At 45.2% G+C, this 12,717-nt stretch overlaps 1 protein-coding gene across 1 annotated transcript in view; it reads left to right on the plus strand.

Annotated features, from left to right (window-relative positions):
- The first annotated feature begins 998 nt into the window (after nucleotides 1–998).
- Nucleotides 999–12,717, plus strand: part of LOC137623252 (coiled-coil domain-containing protein 134-like) — a 62,549-nt gene continuing 50,830 nt past the window's right edge. Inside the window, exon 1 of the mRNA XM_068354000.1 lies at nucleotides 999–1,211. Coding sequence (XP_068210101.1) covers nucleotides 1,103–1,211 — 109 coding nt within the window. The 5' untranslated portion in view covers nucleotides 999–1,102. The remainder of the gene's footprint in view (nucleotides 1,212–12,717) is intronic.

The following is a 12,717-nucleotide window of genomic DNA, read 5'->3' on the forward strand; positions in this document are numbered from 1 at the left end:
GTGTGTGTGTTTTAATAGTATAATCACAGATATAATCCTTCAATATTATTTCTTCTACCCAACAATCTCAAAATTATCACAGGTTCCTTAAATGTCTAAACTAAAATGATTCGACAATTAGCAATTAGACTATTTTTTTCATATTTTACTCCAATTCAAAAAATATATTTTGATAATATTTCTATCCCCACGTATACTGGGTACACAATTAGTAATTAGACAATATATATATATATTTTTATTATAGCCAATTTTACTGCAATTAAAAAATTCTATTTTGATAATATTTCTAGCCCCACCTATACTGGGTACACAATTAGTAATTAGACAATATATATATATATATTTTTTTTATTATAGCCAATTTTACTCCAATTAAAAAATTCTATTTTGATAATATTTCTAGCCCCACCTATACTGGGTACACAATTAGTAATTAGACAATATATATATTTTTTTTATTATAGCCAATTTTACCCCAATTAAAAAATTCTATTTTGATAATATTTCTATCCCCACGTATACTGGGTACACAATTAGTAATTAGACAATATATATATATTTTTTTTTATTATAGCCAATTTTACCCCAATTAAAAAAAATCTATTTTGATAATATTTCTATCCCCACGTATACTGGGTACACAATTAGTAATTAGACAATATATATATATTTTTTTTTATTATAGCCAATTTTACCCCAATTAAAAAAAATCTATTTTGATAATATTTCTATCCCCACGTATACTGGGTACACAATTAGTAATTAGACAATATATATATTTTTTTATTGTAGCCAATTTTACCCCAATTAAAAAATTCTATTTTGATAATATTTCTAGCCCCACGTATACTGGGTACACAATTAGTAATTAGACAATATATATATTTTTTTATTATAGCCAATTTTACTCCAATTAAAAAATTCTATTTTGATAATATTTCTATCCCCACGTATACTGGTAACACTGCTTCGAGGTGAAGCGTCTAAGCCGAACTTGATCTGGTAACATTGCATCGATGTAAACAAATAGCCGGGCTACACGTCAATTGTTGTCATTTACGAACCAGGCGTAAGATGACTTTTGGGTGTTTTGACCGAAATGACAATGACTGGCGTTAGGTGGTCTTTTATTTTATGTGCTATCGCCAGCGTATTTATGAGGTCATGTCTGCTTACCGCTGCCAGCGACGGAAATCAGGTCAACCTTTGTATCCTTTTAACCGTAGGCAATGCGCAACTTGTTACCAAGTCCGTTTTTATGACACTATGGTAACCCAAGGTCTGTATTTTCGTTTAACGCATTCTTGTAACACTTTGATTGATGATACACTAGAGGTATTAATGTGTAGGCCTTAAGTTGGATATTAGGGTAACCCATGAGTAAGGCTAATTGGGGAGACTCCAATTGAGTGTTATCCTCCATGGGCTATTGCTGTTAGCACACTCAATAGGTATTAATAAAAGGTCTTTGGAGTGTCTTCTGGCCTATAAGTGCATACAGGGGTAATAGTAGGATTTTATTATTGTTATGGACGGGAAAAAACTTTTGTACTTAAATACAGGTGTTTCCAATAGAAAAACGTCCATTTTCTTAGACATTGATACTCATTTTCATTGCAAATAAAAGCTTAATTATCTAAGAAATAATAATCAATGGGGTTAGCCAGCACAGCTCAGCATGTATCACTTGCCAGTACATAGGAGCTTGATGTTTTTCTTTTTTCGCGAGCAAAGCGAGTGCACATCAAAGCAAAACCCATTTGATTTCTAAATATTATCCCCGTTCATAAATTGTCTACCAATATATGGATCAAGCCTTGGTGCAACTAATATGACTAATATATCAAGGGATGTAGAGAGGTTACAAGATAATTCTACTGCTGAGGTTATTAGCAAATCAGGGTATTATTGTATTGTATTACAGGGTAATGTAACCTAGGGAAAAAACTACTTTATAGAAAAAGGTCTGCTCTCTTCAAAAATGACACTCGTAACTGGCGCAAATGAATAGTTTCAGAAATATATATATCTATATCTAACGATAATGGGGGACACCAATGGGAACTCGGGGTTTTAGATGGGGAAAACATACTGGGGAAATGGTATATAATGGTAAAATAAGCCTTTTCTTCTCTTTACATTACCGTTTTGGATGTATAATAAACAGATGCAAAAATACGCTAATTATCTATATCCTATACTAACGGTATGTTTTTCATTTATATGTTGACATTCTACGGGTCGGTTGTAGTCGCTCTCGTTCGTTCATTTGTACATAGCAGTTTTCGACCTTCTGCGCATAAGCTCCTACCACCTGCGCATAAACTCCACCTCCACCAATAGGATTACTTCTTCTCATATAACCCCTCCCCATTTTCTACGTCATTTTACCCGCCACATTCAAGTACAGTACAGTATACGACTTCACCCAGTTTATTCAAGTATTTTACTTGATCCAGTACAGCTATACCATTCCTTTTATGTAATACTCACTTATACATAATACGTTTGACCCTTGAATTACACATTTTATTATCCGATATCTTATAAAATCACTTCATTTTATATTCCCATTAAATATTATTTATTATACACTCCATTTTATCTTGCTATTATTCCTTTATACATTTTGTTATTACAGTGAACCCTCGTTTATCGTGGTAGATAGGTTCCAGACCCGGCTGCGATAGGTGAAAATCCGCGAAGTAGTGACACCATATTTACCTATTTATTTCAACATGTATATTCAGACCTTTAAAACCTTCCCTTGTACGTAGTACTGTTAACAAACTACCCTTTAATGTACAGAACACTTAATGCATGTACTAACGTACCTTAAACTAAAACAGGCACAAATATTAAAGGCGACTTTATATCATGCGTTTCCTAAACACGCCAAAAAGCACGATAAAAAAATGGCAACCAATGTTTTGTTTACATTTATCTCTGATTATTATGAAGAAACAAACGCATTTACACATTTGTGTATAGGTTAGTTTTTGCATCGATTATATTGATTATTCAGTACAGTATGTTGATTTGGTTATTACTAATGTTTTACTTAATTTTTCTTAGGACTTCCAAATGAAATGTTTTTCTTTATGACGCCGCCTGAAACGACGGCGTCATAAAGTACGCTCAGTAAACAAACTAAGGAATTTAACGCGCATGATGAAAGTGATAAATAATGATATTACAGTAAAAGCTTTTATAAAATATGTTATTACAAATATTATTTACCGTATCTATATAAAATCATACATGCGTAGCAAAGCAGGAAAACAATCTACGAGAGAGAGAGAGAGAGAGAGAGAGAGAGAGAGAGAAAGAGAGAGAGAGAGTTGTTTTACATACGTAAATGTAAATTTAAAAAAAAAAAAAAATAGCCCCATTTCATATAAAATAGATTACAAATATTTTACTTTATCATATTACAGTAGTCTGTAAAATACTGTAAAGTTCAGTACAGTATGTTGTTGTTATAGTCGTGGCGATGAAATTCTCACGAAACAAAAACACGCCATTTGATTACAACGGCTGATTCATTCTCTCTCTCTCTCTCTCTCTCTCTCTCTCTCTCTCTCTCTCTCTCTCTCTCTCTCTCTCTCTCTCTCTCTCTCTCTCTCTCTCTCTCTCTTCGTGTTATACAATACATACATTTAGATGAAGAAACTAAAATTAGTTTTCTTAGTGTCAATTAAATACGAAACAAAAAAATTAGGCCGAGTCTACATCCATTTCAATCATAGCTAAAAATACGGCATCCGATTTCATCAGCAAACCACTATTTTTTGGGAAATATAATTTTATTCTGGAAAATTGCCACTCTTTAAATAGTTAATTGCACATTAAGAAAGCGTGTTCTTTTATTTTTAAATTTCGGGTGTGTTTTAAAAATCGAGTATTGTTGACTTCTTTTTGTTTTACTTTTGGCTGTGATTAGATCAGCTGTCATCTAGCTGCCGCTCTTGAGTGTGTACGAATACACTAACAAAGTATCGTTTATACCATTTCTTAACTTATTCAAACCGTCTACAGTATACAGTTGATATTACATAAGCACCAATGTGTTATAACCTATCAAATTTTTTTGTTTATTACATTTAAACCCCCCTCTCTCTCTCTCTCTCTCTCTCTCTCTCTCTCTCTCTCTCTCTCTCTCTCTCTCTCTCTCTCTGTGGGCTACTTTTCACTACCTCTCATTCCTTACCTCTCTCTATCTCTCTAACAAATGATATCTTTGTTGCTCCTCAAAGTTTAATTTATATTGAAAATCAATCATGATTCAATTTTCCTTACTTTCTCCAATCTCGCACCATCGGTCACATCACGGTATTTTTGATATTTCCGGAATATCCGCGATATATGTATATACATGGGTTATGAAAAAAATCCGCGAAGTGGTGAATCCGCGATGGTCGAACCGCGAAGTAGCGAGGGTTCACTGTACCCTGTCATGCCCAGATTTCACATAAATACTTGCTTTGGACAAGTTTCCCATTTTAGTTCATTCATGTTTACTCCTACACTCCGTTGTTTTTCCTTTAACAAATCACGAACCCATACATACGGAAAGTTTGCACAGGGGGGTTAAAATTTCCCAACCCCCACATTCCAACAAACCCTTTTCCATGGAAACCTTTGTCCAAGTCAGGTCTTTGTTAGTTCAAATGAAGTTTGTTCCGTAACTGAACTGCAAACCACGCTATTTACATGGGGTAATTACTTCGGCGTAGCTGAAATAACGAGCCATAAGAATTTCAACGAGAGTTTACTACCCCTCCGCTAGTTAGGGGGGGGTAGGGAGGGGTAGCTTGCTACATCTCCCCCCTCACACACACAGTGCGTGCTCCACTTTACTTTTGGCTCGGATGGCGAGCGGATGTCTCCGCTCCCATCCTCGCTTGACGTCCATTGATGTTTTGTCTTTTAACTTACTTTTTCTTATACTTAATATATTTAAACATTATTGATGTTTATATATATTCTTGTGTATAGAATATAGTAAGTTTCCTTTTCAGTGTTTGTGCGGTGTGTGTAGTGTACGTCTACGAGAGTGATCGCCGGCTTAGCGCTAGGCCATCACGATTCTCTTCTTGGTCCCGGCCGTTCACTCCTAGGCCACCATGGTTGCCTTCATGGAGAGTGGCCCCTCTCTCGAGGTCGTTCACCTCTTACTCCTTACTACGTCTTCTACGATAGCTTCTTGGGCCGAGTCGCTATTTCGTTTTATTTGTCTCAATTATTTTTATGAAATCTAATTGTATTTTTAACTTTTCAGCTCGGGGAACGCTTCCCTTCGGGGGTCTGTGATTCTTGGAACATTCAAAGTCAGTTACATAATTATAGTTGTTATAATTCTGTTTTTTGTTAAGTTTTTCGCCCTTCCCCCTCGCCCGTGCATGTCAGTGGGGGAGGAGGGCGCATACCTAACTTTCGTTCTTATGTTTTACTTTCCCTCGGGGTTACTCTTCGGAGTTTCCCCCGGGGGAATTTCTGTTAAATAATTATTCATTTTTATTTTCCCAGTTTACGAAGCTGTTTCTTCATGGACTGTAGTGTGCCTTCGAAGCAGAGCTGTCCTGTTTATGCCTGGGGAGTCTGCTGTCGCTGCCATCTCTCTAGGACATCGTCATGGGCGTTCCCTTCTCTTAGAAGTTCCCCCGTGACTACTGTCAGCTCTTCAGTGCATCCTAGAACGATAAGGAGGTTCGCCCCCAAGGGTAGTTAGTTAACTTCCCTTCTTAACCTTTTTCCTGGTCCTTAGGCGGTTATGCTCTTGTAACTTGCTCAAGGGGCTGAGTGGTTACAAGGCCGGACCATGGTACTAAGCAACTATGCTCTCGGAGCTGAGCGGTCGCTTCTGTAGCTATGCTCAAGGGGCGAATGAGAGAGGTCACAAGGCTGCAGGATCAGTCTTGTGACCTCTCTCATTCGCGAGGGAGGCCGCACTGAGGGCTCCTCTTCAGAGGATTGCTCCTTTTGGTCTCTTCTACGAAGTGTCTCCTCCCGTTCGCGTGAGAGGACACTCATAGAGACTCCTCTCTGGAGGATTGTTCCTGTTTACGTCAGCTGATCCTACAGCCCTTGGGGGCACCATCACCAGTCTCTTCTACGAAGTGTTCACCTCTCTCGTTCGCGAGAGAGGCCACTCATAAAGACTCCTCTTCGGAGGATTGTTCCTGTTGAAACAGCTTGCTGTTCAGTTAGTTCACTAACACTTCTGTGTTTAGTGACAGGGAAACTTCGGTTTCTCGTTTCTCTGACCCTTCAGGGTCTCGTAACATCAGTTATGCAGATCCCTCGGGCTCTCGTAACTTTAGTCACTACTACATTTCAGTGATTAGTGACAGGGAAACTTCGGTTTCTCGTTGCGCTGACCCTTCGGGGTCTTACAATTCAACCCTTCGGGGCCTCGCTACACAGGCTACGTTTGACCTTTGATCTCTCGTTCCCTCAGTGGACCTGCTGACCTGCCGTATCCGTTCCTGGCTGCTGACGCGCTTTGGGCGCCCACGCTCCCCGTTATCCAACGGGCTCCATTCCCTCCGGGGCAGAAGAGGCTTTCTCACATCGTGAGTAAGTCCCTTAAGCGCCAGGTATCCCCTGCGCGCCAACGTTCTCTTGCGCGCTAGCGCTCGGCTGCTGTTCCTGCTGTTCCTGAGACTGCCTTCCAGAGACATCCTGTTCCAGAGGCTGCTACCAACGTTCCCTGCGCATTAGCACACATCGTTGGAGTTCCTGAGATAGCGCAGAGGGGCTCACCAGCAGTTCAGCCTGCGGTGTCTCCAAGTCTCTTCTACGAAGGACACTTCTCACGTTCGCGGGAGAGGTCCCTCACAGAGACCACTCTCGGAGTGTTAAGCAGTACTTTCAGTTGATCGTTGGCTTTCTGAAGCATACCTGCCTTGGTCCTCATCAGGGGATGCCCTCCCTTTTAGGGACACATCCCAGTTCCTGATCTACGATGGTTGCCCTCACGTGATCATCGCGGATCGTCGAAGATCGTTCGCGCGCGATCGTCGAAGATCGTTCGTGCGGGATCGCCGATTATTTTCTCGCGTGCGAGCGCCGACGATCTTCGCACACGCGTAAGTGCTGAAGATCGTCTGCGCGCGCGATCGCCGACAATCGTCTTAAATAGCCGAAGATCGTACGCGCGCGGGCACCATTGGTTTCCCGCGCACAATCACCGACGATCTTTTCTCGCGCTAACGCTGACGATCTTCGTACGTGCGTAAACGCCGAAGATCGTCTGCGTTTATTTCTTCCGCGCGCGGGATGGTTTCCCGCACGCAATCGCCGACGATCTTCTGTCGCGCGCAAGCACCGGCGATCTTCTGTCGCCAAAAATCGTCCGCGGGCGGGATGGTTTCCCCCACGCAATTGCCCATGATCTTTATACGCGCGGAAGCGCCGAGGATCGTCTGCGCGGGCACAGATGGTTTCCCCCGCGCGATCGCCGATACGCCCACACTCACGCGAGTACGGGCGCGCGCGAGCGCAAATATCCTGCTACGCACGATTCATTCATACGCTACCCAGAACTGGGCTTTTTGCGCGATCACCAGCGTGATCGGCGCACCAATCTCCAACACGATCACGCCCGAATTACATTAGGGGTTCTGGCGGTCAGGCCACCATCGCGTTCCCCTCCCCGCAAGTGCAGAGCAGCGCCCTCTCCGGAGGAGGGGAGGTTTCCGGACAGGTCTAAGGACTCTTCTCCCTTCATTGCAGATTCTCTACAGGCGAACCCTCATGTGTCAACTCCTCCAAGGGATCGAACGATCCCCTTCCCTCCAGAGGGACTATCTGACAGCGCGACAGTCAGTCAGCAACCCTGGTTGGACACCGTTGTCAGAGCGCTTACGCAGGCTATGAAGCCTGTGCTTTCTGACTGGGGACACTAATCAGTAGCAACTTCCTCCCCCCCTGAAGAGGGAGAGAGGAATCCCTGATGTGCTATCTCCTCCAAGGACTATCCTGTCTCTTTGCGAGTCCTTACGCAGGCTCCTATCCCTCCTCAGACTTCCTCCCCCTCCCCTGCGGATGAGCATTACCCATCCCCAGGAGGGTCGGAAGATCCGTCCTCTCCCCCATCACACCAATGGGGGAATCCCCGCCTCTTCCTGAGAAATCTTCTCGTACGGAGGGGGCGAAAGCCTTACATCCTTCTTTGCTGGAGTCCTGTTTCCCTCCTTGGAGGGAACCGAAGGTCCAAGTCTTCCGCAAGGACCCGACAGGAACCAGATGGACCCTTGGAGAATGTCAGCGAGTCTCCCCAGGAAGAGCCTCTGGGGACGGGAGACCTCGCTGCCAGTCCATCAGGAGGAGAGCTCCAGGGGTCAGAACACTCGTTCTGGCAAGTCCTGACCCTCAGGAGGAACCTCAAGGGGACCCCAGACCTAGAGATTCCTCCTCGTGAAGGGAAGGAGACGGTCCTGGACCGAATCTTCGCTACCCAGGAATTCCTTAGGGCCAGTGCAGCTTTGCCCTGGTCTCAGGGAATGAAGAGCGCCAGAGACAAGGCCGAGGGCCAGCTCTCTGAGCTTGCCTCCAGTGTCGGTAACGAGCCCCTCCCTCCTCCCTGGGTAGAGATCGGTAAAAGGGCAGGCCCTCCGGGCAGAAGTCCAGACCATGTTGAAGAAGCGCTCCCTCCAAGAGGTTGTGTACGGGTCCCCAGGCTTCTACAATTGACTCCTCCCTGTGAGAAGGCGTCTGGAGGCTGGAGACCGGTCATCGACCTCTCGACACTGAAGGGGTTTGTCATACAGTCTCCGTTCAGTATGGAGACGGCAGACACGGTCAGTCTTGCAGTGAGAACACAAGACTTCATGTGTACACTGGACCTGAAGGACGCGTACTTCCAAATCCCGGTCCATCCGTTTCAAGGAAGTACTTAAGATTCAGCTTAGACAACAAGGTGTACCAGTTCAAGGTGCTGTGTTTCGGTCTCTCCACAGCACCACAGGTTTTCACCAGAGTGTTCACCCTGATATCGTCGTGGGCACACAGGATCCGACTGGCTGATCCTAGCAGACTCGGAGTCAGCCCTTCTTCGACACCGAGACAAACTTCTGGGACTTTGCTAAGATCTGGGGATCATGGTAAATCTCGAGAAGTCCTCTCTGCTTCCCACTCAAAGACTGGTATATCTAGGCATGATCATAGACACCAATCTCCACAAAGCCTTCCCATCAGACGACAGGATAGCAAGGCTGAGGAGGGTCGCAAGTCCTTTCCTCAGACGAGAAGAGCTTCCAGCCCAATCGTGGTTATGTCTCCTCGGTCACCTCTCATCCTTGGCCCGTCTAGTTCCCAACGGTCGCCTCAGGATGAGATCCCTCCAATGGTGACTCAAGTCCTGGTGGAATCAGGGTCACGATTCCCCGGATGTCATGATGCCTATGGGACCTGTGGAACAGACGGACCTTCAGTGGTGGGTGACTGACGAGAACCTACGAAGGGGAGTGGATCTTCTCGTCCTCCCCCCAGATTTGATGCTGTTTTCGGACGCCTCAAAGAAAGGGGGGGGGGCACGTTCTGCAACACAGGACCTTAGGCCTGTGGTCATAATCAGAAAAGTGCCTCCATAAAAATCTGCTAGAAATGAAGGCCGTATTCTTGGCCCTTCAACAGTTCCAACAATACCTGGCGGGTCACTCTGTGGTGGTGATGAGCGACAACACCACAGTAGTGGCTTACATCAACAAGCAAGGAGGTACCTTTTCAAAGCAGCTATCCCATCTCGCAGTAGAGATACTGAGATGGACCGAAGCCCACTCGATTCCACTATCGGCTCGCTTCACTCCAGGCAAGAGGAATGTGCTCGCTGGCAGTCTGAGCAGAGCATCTCAGATAGTGAGTACCGAGTTGTCTTTGGATCATCTAGTAGCCAACAAAGTCCTGACTTTGTTGGGTTCCCCGACTGTGGATCTGTTCGCTACAGTGCTGAACTTCAAGCTTCCGCTGTACTGCTCCCCAGTCCCAGATCCCAAGGCGCTCTGGCAAGATGCCTTCCAACAACGGTGGGACAACATCGACGTATACGCCTTTCCCCCTGTTCTGTCTAATGAGGAGGGTGCTCAACAAGACCAGAATATCGGTCAATCTTTCAATGACCCTTATAGCTCCGCTATGGCATCATGTGGAATGGTTTCCGGACCTTCTGGAACTCCTAACGGAACTTCGGAGAGAACTCCCTCCACGACACGAGCTACTCAAACAACCACACGCCAACATCTTCCACGAAGCCGTAGCTTCGCTACAACTTCACGCCTGGAGACTATCCAGCATCTCCTCGCTGAGAGAGGATTTTTGCAACAAGTTGCGATTAGGATGTCTGGACACCTGCGAAGGTCATCTGCATCTGTCTACCAGGCAAAGTGGTGAGTCTTCTGTGGTTGGTGTCATGGAAGGGGTATCTCTCCACTCGATGCCACTATTCCAGCAATAGCGAAGTTCTTCGTGTATTTGCGGGAAGAAATGCGCCTTTCAGTCTCGGCGGTGAAAGGCTATCGCTCAGCCTTAAGTCTAGCCTTCAGGCTCAAAGGAGTGGACATTTCTTCCTCGCTGGAACTTTCCCTACTCATATGAAGTTATGAACTTACCTGCCCTCAGTCGGAAGTGAGACCTCCTTCATGGAATGTGGTTCGAGTTCTCAGGTCTCTTAAGAGACCTCCCTATGAACCATTACGCCAGGCTTCAGATCGCCACCTAACTTGGAAGACGGTGTTCCTACTAGTTTTGGCCTCGGCCAAGCGAGTCATTGAACTTCATGGTCTCTCTTATGACATCGCCCATTCAAGGGATGGGGTGAGGTAACGTTCAGATTCGTCCCTGAGTTTATTGCTAAGACTCAGAATCCAGGAGTGCCGGACCCTCGGTTCGACTCCTTCCAGATTTCGAGTCTTTGTTCTGTAACAGATGACCCAGACCATCTCCTACTGTGTCCAGTAAGGGGTTTGAGGTTATATCTCAAAAGAACGGCTGCAGTTCATCCCCAGGTGCAGGCATTGTTTGTGAGCACTGGGAGGACTAAGAGGAGGGTCACCAAGAATACCATCTCGGCATGGATTCGTAGGGTGATCCATCTGTCCCTGAATCCTGACCTTTCTCCATCACGTCGCCCTAGAGCACATGATGTCGGGCGTAGCTACGTCCCTGGCCTTCAAGAAAAGCTTTTCAGTGACGCAGGTTCTACAAGCTGGGGTGTGGAAGCGTCAGACGACCTTCACAGCCCACTACCTGCAAGACGTGACCCGCAGGAGGCTCGATACATTCTCTATCGGCCCTGTGGTGGCTGCACAACATCTGGTTTAAAACCTCAGGCTCCTTAATGGACAAGTAGCAGAAGGTTGAGGGCATTGTTACCCAGTTCTAGTCTGCATGAATGAAAAGGTATGTCTGGCCCTTATTCTTTTCTTCATCCTCCCCTCTCTCAGGGAAAGCAGCATCCTGGGTTCTCTGCACAGCTGACCTCGAACCACTGCAGGTAAACCATGTTTCCTTGTGTTCCTAGTATTAAGCTAATACTGTCACGTCCCCATACCCTGACGATGTGGTATTGGGAGATTCCTAGCCTAAAGTTTCCATCTAAAGGACTACAGGTCAACTTCCTAGGACGAGTCACACTTCATACCTTCACACACAGCTTACGTAGGCCGCAGCCCTTGCGTAGCAAGGGTCTAGCGAGGTTCAGGGACTCCTTATTGTTGAGTGCTGACACACTCAGATACTGAGTCCCCGGGCAAAGCCAAAAGCCAGTACTGGCTGGGACTTTCCACCCTTCCTAAGGGGTGAGTCACCCTTATTAAATAGCATGGTTTGTATGTCAGTTACGGAACAAATGACAAATTCCTAGGTAAGTTGTATTTTTCCTAACTATACAAACCTTAGCTATTTAATAAACTTTTCTCCAGCCCTATCCCCCGTGAAGTCCTACCTCTAAGCAAAGTGAGATCAAGCACAGGTGTGTGTGAGGGGGGGGGGGGGGGGGGGAGCAAGCTACCCTCCCTACCCCCCGCTAACTAGCGGTTGGGTAGTAATCCCTCGTTAAAATTCTAATGGCTCGTCATTTCAGCTATGCCAAAAGTAATTACCCATATTAAATAGCTAAGGTTTGTATAGTTACGAAAAATAAAAATTACCTACGAATTTGTCATATTACTTTCGGCGTAGCTGAAATGACGAGCCATTAATTTTTAACGAGGGTTAACTACCCACACCGCTAGTTAGCGGGGTAGCTATCCCCCCTCTCACACACCTGTGCTTGAGATCACTTTGCTCTTAGCTTGGATGGTGGTCGGACGTGTCCGCTCTCATCCTCGCCGTCATTTGGCAGCCATTTAATTGCTTTTGTCATTTCTTTTTCTTTTTCTAGTTCTGTATGTGAAGTTGGCCTCTGGGATCATGTGCACCTGCCCTGGGTTTCCCGACCGCCCCTGTGGAACATTCATGTCGGCAGTCGAGACTGATCCTCACGTCCTTTGTCTTTCTTGTAGGGGCCAACGGTGTGATAGCAACTACAGTTGTAGGAAGTGGTCTACCTTCCATTGGGAGAGGTTTTCGCGACCGGAAAAAGAAGTCCATACGGGATATTTCTCCTTTGAAGGTTTCTTTGAAAGGAGAAAAACCCAAGGCCTCTTCTTCCGTTGCCCAAACCTCCTCCGAAGCTCCCACTCGGTCGGTCTCTTTCGAGGGACCGTCGAGTGG

Source organism: Palaemon carinicauda, chromosome 30, assembly GCF_036898095.1.
Source record: "Palaemon carinicauda isolate YSFRI2023 chromosome 30, ASM3689809v2, whole genome shotgun sequence".
Taxonomy (NCBI): domain Eukaryota; kingdom Metazoa; phylum Arthropoda; class Malacostraca; order Decapoda; family Palaemonidae; genus Palaemon; species Palaemon carinicauda.